At 38.8% G+C, this 19249-nt stretch overlaps 1 protein-coding gene across 2 annotated transcripts in view; it reads right to left on the reverse strand.

Annotated features, from left to right (window-relative positions):
- Positions 1-19249, reverse strand: part of ZFYVE26 (zinc finger FYVE-type containing 26) — a 49655-nt gene extending 30406 nt beyond the window's left edge. Inside the window, exons 1-15 of one of the 2 annotated variants that reach the window (XM_034417601.3) lie at positions 19103-19249; positions 17688-17885; positions 16855-16933; positions 15374-15463; positions 12315-12855; positions 11195-11325; positions 10312-10476; positions 10076-10164; positions 8266-8426; positions 7652-7864; positions 5609-6262; positions 4920-5009; positions 3376-3444; positions 2129-2277; positions 983-1181 (exon numbers count right to left, since the gene is read on the reverse strand). In XM_034417601.3, the coding sequence (XP_034273492.2) occupies positions 983-1181; positions 2129-2277; positions 3376-3444; positions 4920-5009; positions 5609-6262; positions 7652-7864; positions 8266-8426; positions 10076-10164; positions 10312-10476; positions 11195-11325; positions 12315-12855; positions 15374-15463; positions 16855-16933; positions 17688-17878 (2821 nt within the window). In that variant the 5' untranslated portion in view covers positions 17879-17885; positions 19103-19249. Of the gene's footprint in view, positions 1-982; positions 1182-2128; positions 2278-3375; positions 3445-4919; positions 5010-5608; positions 6263-7651; positions 7865-8265; positions 8427-10075; positions 10165-10311; positions 10477-11194; positions 11326-12314; positions 12856-15373; positions 15464-16854; positions 16934-17687; positions 17886-19102 lie in introns of those variants that run through there. The other variant, XM_034417604.3, reaches the window with a different exon arrangement.

A 19249-nucleotide genomic window follows, 5' to 3' on the forward strand; every position in this document is an offset into this window, starting at 1 on the left:
GTACAGTACTGCAGGCTATTTCTGCTGATCACTGGCTGCCAGCAGTTCGGCAGATCGAATCTCACCGGCTCAAGGTGGACTCAGACTTCCATCCTTCCGAGGTTGGTAAAATGAGGACCCAGATTGTTGGGGGCAATATGCTGACTCTGTAAACTGCTTAGAGAGGGCTGTAAAGCACTATGAAGCGGTATATAAGTGCTATTGCTACTTCTCCCATTTCAAACTGATTTAGGAATTCCTTTGATCTTATGGCAGGTGTGGATAGGGGATAAAAACCAGGAAATTCCAATAGCAACAATCTGAATTCAGTCCAGAGCTTTGATTTGCTTTGGTTTGTCTATTACTATTACTATTCGTTGTATGCATATATACAATATATACACAGAAGGTGAGTGGGGAAAAAAATGAAGAACAGACGCCAATGATAGAGGAAACATGCTTGAGCTAATAGCTCCTAACATACACCTTAGCACTCAACTACTTTGAAACTCATCGAATTTGGTATGCAACTCATTTTGATGTGAAAATTTTGTCCTGTTACTAATCATTTGTTTGGTACTCAATGCACAAGCTAGTAGTTGTAGGTGTCCGGCCGCCATGTGACTTACTACATTATTTCTTACGGGAAAATTGTGTTTGGTACTCATCATTTTTGATACTCATCACACCGCCCGGAACCAATTAACGATGAGTATCGCAATATCACTGTATAGAGAAGTAAAACTCTTTTTTACCACAATACTCACAATATCCCAAATACGTCTTTCATAATCAATTGCAGGGAGAGAGATTCAACAATTTATCTGTGCAACATTAGGCAACATACAGCCCACTAGCTATCTAACTTTATCCTTCCCTCTCAAAAATAATATATAGCAAAACTGAAATTTAATTCTGTTGAAGTTACATATGTACTATACATATGTATGCAAAGCCTCATTTCCCAGGGCCGCATTTGTTAAAATGAGTAACCAAATTTTACCAGCAGCTGCTGCATTTCCAATAGCCTGTAGGGTTGAACGGCCACTGCCGGTCTGTTTTAGGTTTCCAGATCCCTCCGATGACTGATGTTCAATCTTGTGTTCTACTTTTGCTAGCTCCCCAATCACTTCTTGGTAACGCTCCAGGAAAATTAGTTCACCGTAGGAAGCAGACGTTTCCAAATCAAACATAATAGCAACCTGATAAATAGAGAGTTAAGAGGCAACGTATGCTTGTTAAGTAAGATTTTAAAACATATTTAATTCTTGACAGAAAAAAAATAATAAGCTCAACTTTATTCCGATAAATCTTTCTAATAATTTCTCTGGAAGGATATAGCCAAAGAAATTTTATAAGGCACAGATAATATTTATAATTTATAAAAAAAAATCTGCTGGGTAATTCAATCTTCCCCAATTGCCTTTATGTCAGCACTTCAACCTGCATTTACTCTAGTGCTGACATAAGAAGGAGAAGAGAGGGCAGCTAGCAAGAGGACGCTTGACTTCTCACCTACTTATTTTCCCTGAAGATAATATCCCCTAGGAGATGAGATGGGAGGGGGACATTCCTGGGAGCTGAAGTAGTAGATATGGGGAGAGTGATTTGGGAAGAGGGCCAATGAGACGCAGAGAATTGGGGAATGGAAAGGGAAGGTTTGGGGTCAGGAAGTCAGTATTGGCTACGCCACAATTGGGGACAGGTTGTTGTGCTTAATAAAATGAAAGATTTCTTCAAAGACTATTTGTTTGGAAATGCAATTTATTTTATTTGAGATGACATCGAAACCTGACACTTTAATTTTATTATAACATTAAAAAAAACATTTTTAAAACTTCAAGAAATTATTGCCTATCTGAATGGACAGATCTCTACTATTTTCTCTGAAGAAACAATGCTAATAGGTTTTGAAATGTTCCTCTTCTGCCATCGAATACACACACTGACAAAAATACATCTCAGTTTTCTCAATTAGCATGGTGAAAACAGTACAAACTTCCACAGACTGCTTGGAGTACATAATACACAAGGAGTAGATCAGAATAATGGGATATTAATTTCTAAAGGTTCTGTGGAGAGAGTAGAAATTTATAGTGATATTCAGGAATCCAACTGGTTTCTGTCAATTGAGTTTCTGTGCCATTACCTGATGAGCTTCGATGTAATTTCCTCTCAAGATGCATGCAACAAGAAGAGATTCTGGTGGGGAAAGCATGGCTGGGATGAGGGAATTCTCTGGAGGCTTTATCCAGTATTCTGCATCACTACCATCAGAGGACGCACCAGCACTGCCTTCTAAAAACAAAAACAAAAAACACTATACCCATGATTAGGTTCACTTTGCTTCCCGAAGAAAAATACCAATACAAGCAGAAATGGTTTTAGAACAGTCCGTGATGTCATCAAATGGTTGCAAAATATAATGGGAAAAGGTAATTTTCTTTGTTTTGATTAGATATAAAATATAATTGTCACTCTTTACAGTTGATGTTTCATAGTATCAATGAATGAATGAATGAATGAATCAATCAATCTGTTAATTATATGTTTGAAAGCCACAGTATCAAAACAGATTAAAAACTGAACTGACAAATTCACAAGCACTTACAGAAGAAGAAAAAAAACCTCAGCCATAATTTAGAAACCAAAGCTGCCATTGGAAATACGGGTAGTCCTCAAGTTACAACTGTTGGTTTAGTGACTGTTTGAAGTTAGAACGGCACTGAAAAGAGTGACTTATGACCGTTTTTCACACTTACAAACTTTGTAGCATCCCCATGGCTGCTTGATCAAAAATTCAGATGCTTGGCAACTGACTCATATTTATGACGGTTGCGGGGCCCCAGAGATCACATGAATACCTTTTGCGACTTTCCGACAAGCAAAGTCAATGGGGAAGTCAGATTCACTTAGCAACCATGCTACTAACTGAACCACTACAGTGATTCATTTAACAACCATGGTTAAAAAAGTCATAACATGGGGCAAAACTCCCTTAACAACAGAAACGCTTTGCCACAGAAGTTGTGGTCATACATGTGAGGACTACCTTTATGCAAGAGAAAAGGCAAAGCCTCTGAAAGGAGGAGCATGTATAAAGCATCTCTTTTCAAACTCTTAACGCCAGCTTGCTTGCAGGGCCTGTTCACCTGCGCTGTAAGCTGCCTTTTGGCTATTTCCACAATCACACAATCCTCTTGGTTTCGCTTTCTTCCCGGCAACTGCCCCTTTCCAAGCAACGGTACAAACTTTGCAAATGAACGGGTTGCTTTAATGAGTAAACCTGAGGTATTTTGTAGAACACATTTGAAGGTTTTTCAAGCTCTTTTAAGGTAAAACGTTCCTGAGACAGAAGCAAGGTGGGTTTCCATGACCGAGAAAGCTCTTCCATACCTGATGTGCTGGTGACACTTAATTCACTGCTGGAGCTCTCCCGTGATGGGTTTGAAGTTCTTCTGGGTTCTGAAGCAGGAAAAAAAAAATAAAGAGAAAAAGTTGAGCGAAGCATATTACTTTATTTTCATTACAGCAACTACAGACTAATTGAGAGATGAGTGGTAAAACTAAAGGTTTTATCCAGTCTAGAGAAATTCTTATATTATTACCTTGGGCTGGCTTAGAGAATTCGTAGGCAGAGTACTATAAATTGCTTTGTGTTAGGATAATCTATACAATTTGTCTAATTTGTACTATTTTACACCCTGGCCTCATATATTAACTTCATGACAGCACAGCCATTGCTCAAAATATCCAATATTGGTCTCCAAACTATGCAAATGCAGGATATAACACAGGAGAAGGAAGATTTAAAACAGTCTGCCTTTAAACCAAATGTTTTACAGTAACAGCTTAGCTTATATTTGAAGGACTTTGTTCTCTCCGATATTGTCTATAAAACAGTATCTTATTACATTCATGTCAAATATAATTATACACATAGAATCATGACTAAGTCCCACCCTGTTCTTTAACCACTGCAGGACTAAGTGGCAATTTTCTTATTTCTAAGAAGCAAATTCACTTTAAAATTCAGCTGCAGTAACCACAACTTGGTTGTTTTGGACAAAGCAAGCTCCTTCTTAAGCATTGCTGAACGGTATTTCCAACCCAGCTATTCTGGATGTTTGGATTAATCAGAATCTTTTGTTGAATGAGAGCTAGGGAGATAGGAGATCCCAATATTTTAGATCTATGGAGTCTATTCGGAAGCATCCGCTACTTTTTAAATTTTATTTGCCTTTGCACTTAAGTCTATGGTGAATATCAAATATAGTATATTTTTTCTCATCTACCCCCCAATTTAAGATTGCAATTATGAACCAGCAACGGGTCATAAGATACTGTAGTGAATAAAGAATATTGTCTTGAAAGACAGTGGGACAGGCCCCACTCCCCCAATTCCTATGAAGTTAAAAGGGGGAGAAAAGGTAGCATATGGAGGCTTGCAACATCCTTTTATTATGGTTGTTCTAATAAAAGTTGGTTTAAAAAAAGCTTTAGGTCTGCACGGTGTCTGTGACTAGTTTGCCCCCTCTTTTATCTTCATGAGAATTAGAGAGGAGGACCATCTAAGGCAGGGGTCTCCAATCTTGGCAACTTTAAGACTTGTGGACTTCTACTCCCAGAGTTCCTCAGCCAGCTGGTTGAGGAACTCTGGGAGTAGAAGTCCACAAGTCTTAAAGTTGCCAAGGTTGGAGACCCCTGATCTAAGCTGTTTTCGGAAACCATTTTCTTGGCCTGGGCACAAGTGTCATTTATCTGATCATGGCAATGGAAGCAGGTCTTCCCTCTGTCCTCCAAGACCATCTTCATTCACTACAGAGTTATAATATAGACAAATGATCAGAATCTCATAGAACAGTGAGGTTCTGACTAGCAGAAGCAACAATACATCTGTGACAGTGATATAAGACTCATAGCTATTTCTACCACTTTACCTGGCTTTTTTCTTTGAGACTGAGTGTGCTTTTTCAGGAAGGATGCTTTGGTTAAACTATAGTTTATTCTAGTTGGACCACGATGACTACCTGCAAAACACCATTAAGTTGTTGTATCATTGCCGTTTTATCACAACATGCGTTAGATGAAAGCAACAACAACAAAAAAAGATATAAATATTGAGACGTCCACTCTCTATTTGGGTAATTCTCCTTACAGCTTCTTTGTTTAAAGCAGAAATATGGCTGCGTCGTGTGATGCATCTTAGCGAGAAGAATGAAAACTCATCATAATCAGGCTTGCACCAAGGAATACATTCTGATCCACAGCTGTCTTCTTTTCAGAGAGTTCTAAAACTTTGTTACATTCAAATATATTTCACTCAGGTATGCTTGGGGAAGACAAAATGAATTATCATTAATACATCATCCCCGATATTTGGGGTACATCATACAATAGGTTTAAAGGCCCACACAAGAGAGATAACTTTTTATAATGCAATAGAAATACATCACACTGCTGTATCTTCTCCCTGTTCTTTTCCAAACCAACTTTATGTTGTAGGCTCACCTGTATATGCATCTACTTCTTGACTTTCTCCACAAAAGGATGTAAAATTGCTTCTTTTTAAGCTGTCACCAAGAGAAGCATCTATCTTTTTTGAATGAAATCTCTTAATAATTCTTACCTGTGTTTTTGTTACTGAGCACTAGTCTGTGCCGCCACTGAGCTTCAGAAAGATACTTGGAGAACTGCTGCATACGGCTGCGAAAGCTCTCCCTATTTACAGATAAATTCAAGCTATCTAGCAGAGCCAGTTCCATCGTAGGGACGTGTCTTGAATCCCACATAAAAGAATGCTCAATTTCTTTCAGATGCTCCATGAGCATTTTGAGAAATATTTCCAAGGCTTCCTCATCGACTAGAAAGCCACAGATATTACTGGTGAAGTGTTTCAAATCCAAATAGCTCAGCCCAAAGGAACCACAATTTCTGTTGCTTGAGTCCAAATTGAATGATGTTTGGCTGCTCTTGAGTGCAGAGGAAGTGTGTGCATGGGCTATCACCTCAGGACTGACAGAGTGCTGAGGACTTGGTGAGGTGGATGAATCTTGGCTAGCACAACGCTCTGCTCTCTTGCCCAAATGGCTTTTTTTCCTGAAGCCAGCATCTTCTGCATTATCTTCTTCTTGTGGACTGTCACCGTAGAGATCACTTGAAGAAACAAAGAGCAAAGAGAATATATTTTCCAGGAGTTCCAACCTTAGAGGAGCAGGTATGCTTCTTAAATAATTCTGACACTTGGAGAGATAGTGAGGAAAGAGACTTGCATAATCTGTCTCTGTGAAGACAAAACAGTTAAGTGAACAGATTCAGTATTTTTCTCCAATCAACAACTCGGTTTGAGAATAGTTGAAATAAATTTGCTGACTTCCCCATAATGTAGTTCTCTGTGACATTATACCAGTGGTGAAATCCAAATTTTTTTACTACTGGTTCTGTGGGCGTGGCTTGGTGGGCATGGTGTGGCTTGGTGGGCGTGGCAGGGGAAGGATACTACAAAATCTCCATTCCCATCCTACGCTGGACCCAGCCAGAGGTGGTATTTGCCGGTTCTCCGAACTACTCAAAATTTCTGCTTCTGGTTCTCCAGAACCTGTCAGAACCTGCTGGATTTCACCCCTGCATTATACCCATTTTCTTACTTTCTATCTTGTATGAGAGAAATTCTACAGCCTGGGGATCCTGGAAGGAGATATAAGGCTGCTTATGTGGACTAAACTAAATAAACATAATCAGCCCAAATACAGTTTTGAGATTAAGAATTATTCATAAGGAAGTGAAAGGTTAAACTGCAGAACCTTCCTTGTTGTACTGTGGGAGCTGGGCCATAGCTGTAGTGGGAGACGCTGACCTCAATATAAGGGAGAATATTCTGAAATTCAGGGGAATCTGAGCCCTAAGATTCTTCTACTGTTCTTATAAACTGTATTTTCTGCAAAGCAGAGGTCTCTTCTAAACTTTAAAAACTTAATGTTGGACCGTTTTATAGAAATGCCCATAAAAAGTAGAGATTTATAATCGATTAGAGATTGGGAATCTACAAGTTGCCATTTTAACACATTTGGGGAAAGTTGGGCTAAATAGTATCATCCAAATAGAGAATGCCACAAGGGAGGTGACCCATGATATTTTCTCTGCAGAATATGGTTATCCTCTAATTCTATAATTTAGTGTCGCTCCCCAAAACTTTGCACACCACACAAATACAAAAGTTGGATAAAGGAAAGGAAGTACAATATCTATGTACAAGAGAGCTGTGGTGGCGCAGTGGTTAGAATGCACTATTATAGGCTAACTCAATGCTCTCTACCAGGAGTTCGATTCTAACTGGCTCAAGGTTGGCTCAGCCTTCCAACCTTCTAAGGTCACTAAAATGAGGACTCTGATTGTTGGGGGCAACACGCTGACTCTGTAAGCCGCTTAGAGAGAGTTGTAAAGCACTATGAAGCAGTATATACATTTTTGTACTATTGCTATCCAACGTTATCATCAGAATGTGCTGCAATATTAGAACAATAGATAACATTTGCAATGACGAGCCCTGAGTTCTCACTGAATAAAATTCTGAACAAAACCATTCAAAACAAAAAGTTCACTTCAAAACGCGCTAAAGGCAGAATGAATAAAAAAAAAGCAGCACAAAATTTAATTACAGGTTCTACGAGACCTGGATAGAGAGGTTGACTGGGAAATTCATTCTTCTCCAGAAGTTCACCAGGGAGCTCAGGGACAAAGCAGTTTGCACAGTGTCTGCAATTTGAACCTCTGTGTGCTTTGACACACAATGCATAGATGGCATATTTCATGGCACAAAATGCCTGGTAAAGAGTAAGATTGTGCTGTTGACTCAAAAGGCGGACATCTGGCATCACTGCTGAATCTAAAATAAAAGAGAACACAGACAAAACCAGCCGTTAGTTAACATTGGCATGCATGATTTTTAAGACTCAATAGCTGATAGCTAATAAGTTAGTAGTTTTAAGACAAAATCCTACGGCCACTGGTTCTTCATCTCAAGGACCGGAGGTTCCTTTGGTTTTCTTCTGTGAAACAGGAAAAGTAGTTTTGATCTCAAAGCGGGAAAGTCTATGTTTTATCTTCCACCATCCTTCACCAGCCAAAGCTAGTGTTTCCTGGCATCCAAGAAGGCCTCAAAAAAGCCACAGCAAGGCCAAGATGAGAAATACAACTTTAAAACAAGGCAATTAGGACTAAATATATTTAAGCAATAAAGAAGAAATTTTGGCCAACCGCATTACAATTTACAATTACATATTTTACCTTGAACTTCTGTGTACTTGGTTGGAATTTTCTGGAAAAGCTCAATTACTGCTTCCTCATTCAAGGCTAAGAGGTCTGTAAGTTGGTACAGAAGGTAAAGGGAAGAATGGCACTCCAAGCTATGAAGATGCTGCAGAAGAATGTTCTCCGGGATGCAGTTACTATAGAAGGAAGCAAGCATGGTTTGAATATCAGCAAATGCTGGTTTCACCTCTGGATTTTTTTCTAGATAAAGATACACAACATTCCCAGAGTTTATTTATTTATTTATTAGTTCAATTTATACGCCGCCCTTCTCCGAAGACTCAGGGTGGCTTACAATGCACTTATAGCAATAGCCTTCATTCTTTTGTACATACCTGCTTATTAGGGCTTTTTGGGGCCCCCATAAGCAGTGTTTCTACAAAGTCAATTTATTGCCCCCACAATCCGGGTCCTCAATTCCCAGAGTTGATTTTAGTTAGTATGTGTAGTGTCTTTTTTAGCCCTTAGTTTCAAGAACAATTTAAGCAACATGTAGAATACAAATATAAGAGCCTTGGTAGTACAGTGGTCTAAGGCACCCTGTTATTAAGCTGGTTATTAAGACCAGATGCCTGCAATTACTGCAGGTTCGAATCTCGCCAAGGCTCAAGGTTGACTCAGCCTTCCATCCTTTCTAAGGTAGGTAAATTGAGGACCCAGTTGTGGGGGCAATAAGCTGACTTTGTATAAATATACAAAAGAATGAAGGCTATTGCTTAGCGCATTGTAAGCCACCCTGAGTCTCCAGAGAAGGGCGGCATGTAAATCAAATTAAAAATAAATAAATAAATAAATTTAGTGACAAAGGCAGGCCTATATATATACCAGAGCAGCCCCATGGCAAGATAAGCACCAAATAAATTTAACAAGTAAATAAATAAATAACATACTGCAGTTCTACAAAATTGTTTGTTCACTAGCAGGAGCCTATGGAATATATATGATTCACCAACAATTTAACTCTGCAATACAACTACACCAAAGGTTGACCACATCACATTACAAATAGCCATGATGGCGAACCTATGGCATGTGTTTCAGAAGTGGCACGCAGAGCCATCTCTCTGGGCACGCCAGCCGTTGCTCTTCCAGGTTCCGGTGCAAACATGCGCACCGGCCAGCTGGTCTTCATACGCACGGGAGTGCCAAAAACCGGAGGAGGAGCTCCCTGGTGTGCATGTGAGCACCGGGAAACTGAGCTTCTGGTTTCCGGCACGCATGTCAGCTAGTCTTCATGCGTGCATGCATGCCAGAAACTGGAAGACCAGGAGACCGGTGCGCATGCGCACGCTGGAAACCGGAAGCTCAAGTTCCCAGTGTGCGCATGCACGCCAGGGAGCTGCTGTTCCAGTTTCCAGCACTTCCACGCATGTGCGCCAGGGAGCTGCTCTTCCAGTTTTTGGTGCTGCCCTGCGCGCACACGTGCGTTCCTGTTTTGATATTCAGTGCCGAAAAGGTTCGCCAACATTGACATATAGGATACAAATTTGCTTAAGTGAGCAATGATGGAGATAGATACCTCCATAGCTAACAGAAACAGAACAATTAAACCAGCATAGCTGAATGGATGTATCTACTCCAGTAAAAACAGTATAGATGAGAATTATAAAGATTGCAACTATACCCAGAGACAGCTACTAACCCTTTCCATTCACAGCTACAGCCAGAGCCAAGCATGCACACGTTAATGGACAGTACTATCATTGTATTTCAATACCAATAAGTTTGACTGTGGGGGAAGATCTTTCACCAAAAAATTAAGCCGAATACTCCCATGCTGTGTTACCTATTGTGCTGTATGCACCACTCAAGAACCTCCACCTGGGCACACAACCCATCACAGAAGTCTTTTAATACAGAGTCATTGTAGAAACCCTGTTAAAAACAAAGGGGGGGGGAGAAATAATTTTCTTTAATCCTTGCTCCAAAAACAAGGCAATGAGCACACTCTCTGACCTCTTTTGAGAAACAAACTACGGCCAAAAGAGCGAAGTGTGCTTTGGACAGGAATGTCTGACTTGCCTGAGATTTGTGTAGGGTCTGCAGCAGCATCTTTGCCGATTCTAAACTGCAACACTGCGTCCAACCAAGCAATATCAGGAGGCGGCTGAGGTAGCTGAATTCCTTTGTCAGTAATCTGCTGAGGCTTGAGAAATCTTCCCTTTTCAGTAAAGTTAATGCTGTAATCTATAGGGTGGAAAAATGACTTCTTTATTCTAAGACTATGGAATGCTGGAAGTATGGCTGTAAGATGAAAGTATAGGTTTAATGTGCCAGAAAACGTCCTGTAGATAAAATTAAATTCATACATTCTGATGTACATTTTAGCTCTTTTATTCATAAAATATAAACTGGTGTCATCTGCAAGTGTGTGTATGAAAACAGAAAAATTGGAGAGAGTGGAGAGAACTGCATGTTATTCTTCCATCGATGGATAATAATGGAAGATCAAAAGATGACTCTGGTGGGAAAACAGTAGTCATATTCTGAATGAATATAATCCAGGGAAAACATATTCTTCTGTAGTTTTGAAATGACTATAGGAGTACAGGAGTTTATGGAAAAAACTCATTTACAGACATGTGTCTACTTGTATGGAGCAAAGTCCATGAGTATCCACCTTAGGGCTGTGCAAGACTGAACAATTCTGGAATAATTTATGCCAGAGAACTCCAGATTGTTTTTTTTCCAATCTGTACCACGCCAAACAGCCAACATGGGAGGATGCTGACCCATTTCTAGTCTTAAAAAATTATAAGTCCCACTGGTTCCTAAAAGTAGAATTAAGTGCACCCTCTTGTTTTGTTTCAGGCAGCAAAATATCTTGGGACAGGTTTAGTTCTGAAATAGTACTATTTATACAATTAACTTGTTCAACGTTTCTTATGTCTCATTATGAATTTACCAGAATTTGTTCCAAAAAGTGCTTGTTGCTGCTAAGATAGTAGAAATAAGCAGCTTTCCAAGAATAAGCCTGCTCATGATCCAAGAACAATGCCATCACTACCCGTTCAGCATCCAGATGTTCAGGTGTACCTGAAATATTCAGAAGTATAATTAGTTTCATATTTAATCAAGATACAGGAGATTTATACTGGAAGTGAAAGGAATTATTTTGTAAAGTTTTGATACTTGCAATGGCATAAAGTACAATATGCCCAAACACAAGAGGCAGGGATAAGAAGAGCAGCTGTTCTTGCCCTACTACATTCAGTTCTGTATTGTTTATCAACTGTGTTAGTAACAAGGATATTAATGATCTGTGGCTTTTTCTACATACATGTTTTAGCAATCAATAAATGCTGAAACCACCCGTATGCGCTATTCCTCATTAGACCAGCAACTGATTTCTTCAGCTGATCTAAATATACACACTTCTTACTTAATCTAAGGGACCAGAGTTTAATCCCCTTCAAATTATTATATCAAGTATGGACACCCATAACTTTCATGAAATTCTCTCCGGCATACTGGTTGTCCCCTTGAAATTCAGGAACAAAATGGCCAATTTTTAGTATTGCAAGTTTAGGGGTTTTTTCCCTTGCTAAAATAAGAGTGGAGTGGATAAACTCTGGGAGGTAGAATGCATCAATTTCTAATCTAAAACAATCTCAAACTTCAAAGTTGTGCTATAAAAATTCAGCCATTTTGCCCCCAAATTTTGGAGGCATGATTTTGAGTTGGGTTGGGTTTTTTGGGAGGGAGTTTATAGCATAGAAATTGAAATTACTTCCTGTTTATTCCATCCTTAATTCCCCCCTTCCCCACTCAAAAAAAATAGGCTAAAAAAATAAGCTCCAGCTCTTCCTGTGACATCATCAAACCCTTCCTGTCATCCAGCTCTCCACATGCTCACTGAATGGTGGCCTCTAATGCTCCAATAACGGCTGCTAATTCTTCAGCCTTTCAGCATCAATTCAGATGATCTGGAGGAGTGGGGGCCACACAGAATCCTGGCGAGGGCTGGATGATGCCCCTTAAGCCACAATGTACAGTTAGAACTCAAACTATACAACCACACCAACCTTTGCCTGGTGACTTTTGACTCAACAGTTTTTCTTTCATCTTCTCAATAAATACACTGCCAAAGAGACTAAGCAAGGCATGGCTGTCTTTTCGTAACATGCAGCTGAGTAGTCTCTCCTCTCTAAGAGGACTCTGCTCAAACCAACAAGCATCCAGAAGTTCTCTGCAGAGGAGCCTTAGCTCTCTCGTCTGATTGTCCACCTTCAAATTCAACATACTCAGGGCGTTATAGATTTCATCTGCGACTTTATTCCCCTCTTTCTCCAGTAATTCTGGATTTAGCTGAAGACGCTTCAAACATTTGAGTGAATCCCAAAGAAAGCCAACAAAAACGTTCTGTGGCAAGCCACTTTGTATTACTGAAGAACTACATTCCACAGGATCACGCTGAAGAAGTTCCAGTATGGATTGCAATTTCCGGGGAGCCTGCAAGAGCATTTTTTGAAGAGTAGACATCACCTCCGCACCAAATTTCTGTACTGATCCATCTCTTTGCTTCTTATGCAACAAATGGTTGTCTTCAAATGCTTCATAAAGTTCCTTAAGAGGGAAAAATAGCTAGATAAGAACATTTTCTTCCATAAATATATTAAATATGAAAAATATTTTCTTCCATAAATGTTAAATATGAAAAATATATCAAATACGTGTTAATGGTCAAATGCATTTATTCAGTAGAAATGAAAAAAAGCCCATATAATGTAGAAACCAAAAGTTTGTAGAGATTCTCAGTCATCCAGGTCATGGTAATCCCAAAAGTACTTTTTCAGGAGGCAACTGGACTATTCCCCACTATCCTGTCAGAGCTGAAGAAACTTCTTGGATGAGAAGCAAAACATCTTCAAAAGAAAAACAAGAAAGTCCAGTTGCCTCCTGAAAAAGCACCTTTGGGACATGTAGAAACCAGTACCTGCCTGTACACACCTATTTCTTTGGCAGCTGATAATGTTGCAGTTAGCTGGATTAGCTGGTCCAGCCCTATGATTATGAGACAGCTGCCTCTGGTCTGCCTATTCCCAAAGGTACCAATACAACATCAAAAAGGAAAAAGAAAGATGAATTGAAAATTTACTTGATTCCCTTCAGGACCACAAGAAATCTTCATGGTACCAGACAGTATTATAAAAGGAATCACTTAGTTCTTCTACTAATCCTGCATTCGCAGTTATTTAACATGAATGATACTCATAGGATGGTATTTCTGAGTTTGGCACCATCCAAATGTGCTGGACTATAATATTCAGATAGTGGCTTGGAATTAATGAGAATTCTAATTCAATCCTTCAGGATATCAGTGTGTAGAAAACAGCACTGTGATTAGATGTAGGGATATTGGGTATCAAACAAACACCCAGAAGAAAGTGGTGTCACTGTCATTGCTATGGCAGACTATTTTTCTATACTGATGCCTTAACCATTTTGTAGCCTTAACCACTACAGGAAACTGGCTTTTTCCCTTGGCCATAGTCACTCATTTAGTTCAGGCCTATCACAATCTCACAGATCAATTTACCTTATAGTGTTGTTAAGAGAAAACAAATCTGAACCACAAGGAAAGGCAGGATTTAAATCTTAAAAAGTAATTAAGTAGCTATATGGCATCCCAGCTTTGTAATACTGGGTACTGAACTGAAGCATGTAACTTGAAATAATTGCAATGAAGACATTTAGTGTTGTATTGAAAGAGATGTATCATTTGTTTCTTGCATTATCTGCTATTAAAACTCAGTGAAACCAAAGGTGAAAGGAGCCAAATTCCAGTTAGGGAAAGTCAGTTCCTGATTCATACATTCTAGAAGCTATCACCTCACCTCCTATTTATTCCTACTATTTATTAATTTTTAATCTCATTTTTCTGTCTTTACAAAATTCAAGCCACCATACACCAATAAAAATACAAATGATTCATAAAAAATAAAACAATACCATTAAAATCAGAGCTAAAATTACAAATTAGTCACACTAAAATAATTCAGTTAAACACTTAATAAAAGAGGTAGGGTTTACTATTCTCCTGAGGATAAGAACAGGAGAAGAGTATTTTATAAACTGGAAAGGACACAGAAAAAAATCTAGGAACATAAGCTTCTGACTGTGAGAGGCTATTCAAAAAGGCCTCTTTTGATGATCTAACTAATCAGGCAATAATCAGGCCATCCTGATTTTATAAGCAGTTATTTCATGGTCTATCTTATGTAGCTGTCATAATAATCTTTCACATTAAAACTTTGGATAGAATAGAACTGCTGTTGAAAAAGTCATAATGAAAATGTCATGTTGAAGATTATTAGAAAAGGAACAAAAAAATAGAACTGTCAATATAATGATGCCTTTATACAATTCCATTGTGCAAAAGCATTTGGAAATACCTTATCTTTTTCTTTATCCCTGCACTTTGAAAGAAAAACTACTAAAAGTAAATATATAGAAAAGGCAATCAAAGTGATCAAAAGGCTAAAACAACTTCCCTGCGAAAAAGACTTTGGCATATGGCATATATGAAGATGTATAATAGGTAATATTAGACAGGTACACACAATAGACAAAAATGGAAAGAAAAATATTTATTTTTCTCTCTCAAAATACTAACTCGAGCTGTGGTTGAACTGAAATGTGGGAGATTCAGAACAGATCAAAGAAAGTACTTGTTGACATTGTGCAAGTCAAGGTCTACGAGTCACTATCACATTATATAATGTTATCCAATAGTTTGTAAAGTTCAGATAAATCCAGGGAGCTATCATTTGCTGGTGATACGCATGGTGGCCATAATTTCTTCCTGTATCAGAGGCATTGTATTTCTCAACAATGGATCCTCAAAGAAATGTGTGGGAGGATCCTGATGTCCTCATTGCCTACAGTAGAAGGCTTCCTTGATTGGCCATTTACACTTGTACGCTAAGTGTAACACTGTATTAATTAGCGCTCTCGTCTATCCAACAAAGTTCATATTCTTATATTAGTATTCTGAATTAACATCCAACCTGTATGCACTAAATACTGTGTTCAGACATGTCTGCACGGGAAATAACCTGTTATCCTTAAAAACGAACCACACCTTTAGAACAACAAACGGGACATCTTTTTCCAGTTCTTCTAGGAGAAGCAAGAATTCAGTTTCTCTTTGGAGAGCTGCTGGGACAGTTTTCTAGAATTATTAAAGAACAGATAAGAAAATGTAAGAAAAAAATGGCAAGTATGAATAAGAATTGCTACATACTTTGTGGTATATAGTTTCAGATGCTTAACACCACCTAGCAATATCCACATACTGTGATATTTCCCCAAACAAATGGATTGCTTTTGTTTTTTTGCAATTGCTCCCTCAGCTATTTATTGATATGTATGAACCCACATTTGGCTCAGACTCAAGGGTTCCACTGATTTTAGCTATGCATATAGTTGGGAAAATTATTTTTGCTACTCCCAGATTATTTAATTAACTTAGACAACTGCTTAATTTCTCATTAAGTCAAGAGGTGAATCTGTAATGGCAGCTTTACAGTCAGGAATTGCATGTTAGACTGATTTTCAATGCACAGGAGCAAGAAATTTAAAAATATGAGTACCTTCGCCAAAATTCAAGAGTATATTCTATTATGAGAATTACATTATAAGAATATAGTGAAATATAGAAATTACATTATTAGAGGGTTTTTTTGCCTTTGAATCAGGATTGACTCCCGATGACTGCTTGGACAAGACCCTGAAGTTTTGGCAAGATTTTGGAAGTGATTTACCATTCCCTGCTTCCTAGGGCTGAAAATGACTGATGCAAGGTTACCCAGCTGGCATTGTGTCTAAGGGCCCATAGCTTCCTGGGTACTAATCTAATGCCTTAACCACTATTCTAAACTGCAGCCTTTAAAAAAAAAGAAAAAAGGAAAGCATTTTTTGGGGAAGCAGTTTAAGTAAGACTGCAATATGCCTATTTGATTGCAATCCATTTTCCTTTGCATTGTTCAGAATTATTTGCCAAGCTTCTTCCTATCCAGCCCAGGTTTAGTTGACTTATTTGGCTTAGGGTAATTGAAAGAAGTCGGGACACGGTGGCTTAGTGGCTAAGATGCTGAGCTTGTCGAACAGAAGGTTGGCAGTTCAACTATTCGAATCCCTAGCATCGCGTAACGAAGTGAGCTCCCGTTACTTCTCCCAGCTTCTGCCAACCTAGCAGTTTGAAAGCACGTAAAAAAAAAAGAATGCAAGTAGAAAAATAGGGACCACTTTGGTGGGAAGGTAACAGCACTCTGTGCACCTTCGGCGTTTAGTAAGGCTGGCCACATGACCACGGAGACCTAAGAGCCAGCGCTGTCTTTGGACAGCGCTGGCTCTTAGGTTTAGAAACAGAGATAAGCACCACCCCTAGAGCCGGAAACAACTAGCACATGTGTGGGGGAACCTTTACCTTAATTGAAGGAAAGTCTTAAGACTTCTTGTAATTACTCCAATTATGATTCCTATCTTTTATTGCTACTGCAAAATTTCTCTCTATACTAGACATAATATTTTTCTACATAGGACTAAAATGTTTTTCTTTACCTGTTTGTGTGATAGCCATTCCTGCAATACAAGGAGCCAAAACCAAGCAAGTTTTTGAGGACTGTGCTTTGCTTCATTCCTACAAACATGTAATTAAGAATATATTTACATAATATACCACTTTTTAAAAAAAATACTCTTAATATTTTAAATTGCAACCATAGCAGGAATTACCCAATAGTCCAGAAAACTGTAATTCTCAAAATTTCACCACAAGCTAAATATGCACATAGTGTAAGCTCACTCCTCTAGCTTTCTACGACCCCAGTCACTTGGACTTCTTCCATCTGCCATAACTATACTTTTAGAAAATCTGTAGCAAATGATCCAATTTAAATTTGAGAATAAAATAATGGAAAGTATTTTTTCCGGGGTAATGACCAGGAAAATGATTTCCCTGTGTTCCAATAGATCACCAATTTTATATCCTCTAAAAATATAGTAAACCATTTAAAAGCTAACATGCAGCAGTATTCAAATCTTGTGGATATCAGTATGTTTACCACCAGATGATTTAAAACTCTGGAGTTTCTTTAATTCCTGAAAAATATTTCACATTAGTTCTAAGCATCAGAAAGACACTTCATTTTGCCTCTAACCACAATGTGCACATTAAATTCAAAAATTTTTTTGCTGGTCTACATGGAACAACATGAAAAATAATTTTAGGATCTAGTACCTTATAAATCTACCTGCAAGGTAAGTAATCACGCTGAAAATAATTAAGAATTATTTGTCCATATGTATGTACAGGATTGCATTATTACATGTTATAAATGATGAAATCCTCTTTTCACACTACTTTCACCCATTTGTGATTGAATATAATTTACCTCAAACGGGAAGGGCAGATTATTAGGGCATGAAGGATTTTTTCAACCTTTTCAGAGCCATCATCTTCCAACTGCTGTAACTGAGGGACACAGGCCTGTGCAAGTTCCCAGTCTCCCCTTTGCACACATTCAGAGAAGAACCAGAAGAGTCGTTCAAGGGATGCTGCTTCCTCTCTACCAAATGGATACATTTTCCTGCTTCAAAAGGCAAAACCTTGATTCATCATCTCCTACTTTTAAATATATTTCATATATATACAGCTGTTGCTTATAGTTTATTTCCTAAAATGAAAAGATTTTGGAAAAAGGAAAAAAAGAACTTTTGTCTTTCTCAAAAGTTTAGCCAGCTAGAAAACCACAGTAACTGTTTTCTGATTTAAAATTCCAAATTCACCACTGCTCCCCCTTCTAGCTCAGCTAACGAAGGTGGAGAAGTTTCTTTATTGACTGATTCCCCAGTTATTTACCAGCTTTCCAAAACCTGACTCTGCCAAGATCTGCACCAAAAATCAATAATAACTTGCAAAAACATTCTTGTTTATATACTACTCATTTCAATCAGCAGAACTACTTAGTTAATTCTGTTGTGAAAGTGTGTACAAACGTTTGCAATATTCTTGACAAATGTATCTTTTCTTTTATTACATCGAGAGTGTATGCACCAAGACAAATACCTTGTGTGTCCAATCACACTTGGCCAATAAAGAATTCTATCTATCTATCTATCTATCATCTATCTATCTATCTATCTATCTATCTATCTATCTATCTATCTATCTATCTATCTATCTATCTATCTATCTATCTATCTATCTATCTATCTATCTATCTATCTCTTTTGCAACTAAGAGAAATTGTAACTAGAAGTCCTCATTAAATCAAAATTTCCAGGCATCTATCCTTCCTGAGGTCTAAATATATCCAGTTCACATGATTTCCACTTCTTCAACAGGTACTCTGAAATAAGTCCTCTTAACTCTAGCAGACTGGTTAGCTCCCACAAAGACTTGTTTTTCCTCTGGCTCTTGGCCGCTATCTAGTGGTCGTCCAGACTCTCGCAGACCAGATCGGGTGGTCCTACACCGTCCTAGGCAAAGGAGGAATACTGTACAGTCTTGATATTAACCAATGCCCTTCTGGGGGCTGACCGCCTCGAAAACTTTTCGAAGCCGCGCCCTCATGAGTAAGCCGCCGTCTGCATCACAGTAAACGCAGGCAATAACAGGGGAAGGTCTGCCCGTCTGGATTTGCTGATGGACGCGCCGTCTCCTTTGATGAGAGCAGCCTCTGCAAAACTTTCCCAGACATGAAAGTCCCTACTTCGGTCTCGGAGTTTGACCTCTCACGGTCCCCTTGTTCCCTCAAATCTCTGCCTTGTAAAAGAGGTAACTGTTCCCGCCTCCAGCCTGACTCACCTGGGGGAGACCCAAAAAAAATAGCTTTACTATTTTCTGCGCAACCCCTCCTTCCCGATGCCATCGAGCGTGATGGCCGCAGCCATGTTGAATAGCGTATCAGGTGATCTAACAGGCCAATGACGTCAGGGGCGGACTGGAAGGGAA

The sequence above is a fragment of the Pantherophis guttatus genome, chromosome 1 (assembly GCF_059756535.1).
Source record: "Pantherophis guttatus breed Tessera chromosome 1, ASM5975653v1, whole genome shotgun sequence".
Taxonomy (NCBI): Eukaryota; Metazoa; Chordata; class Lepidosauria; order Squamata; family Colubridae; genus Pantherophis; species Pantherophis guttatus.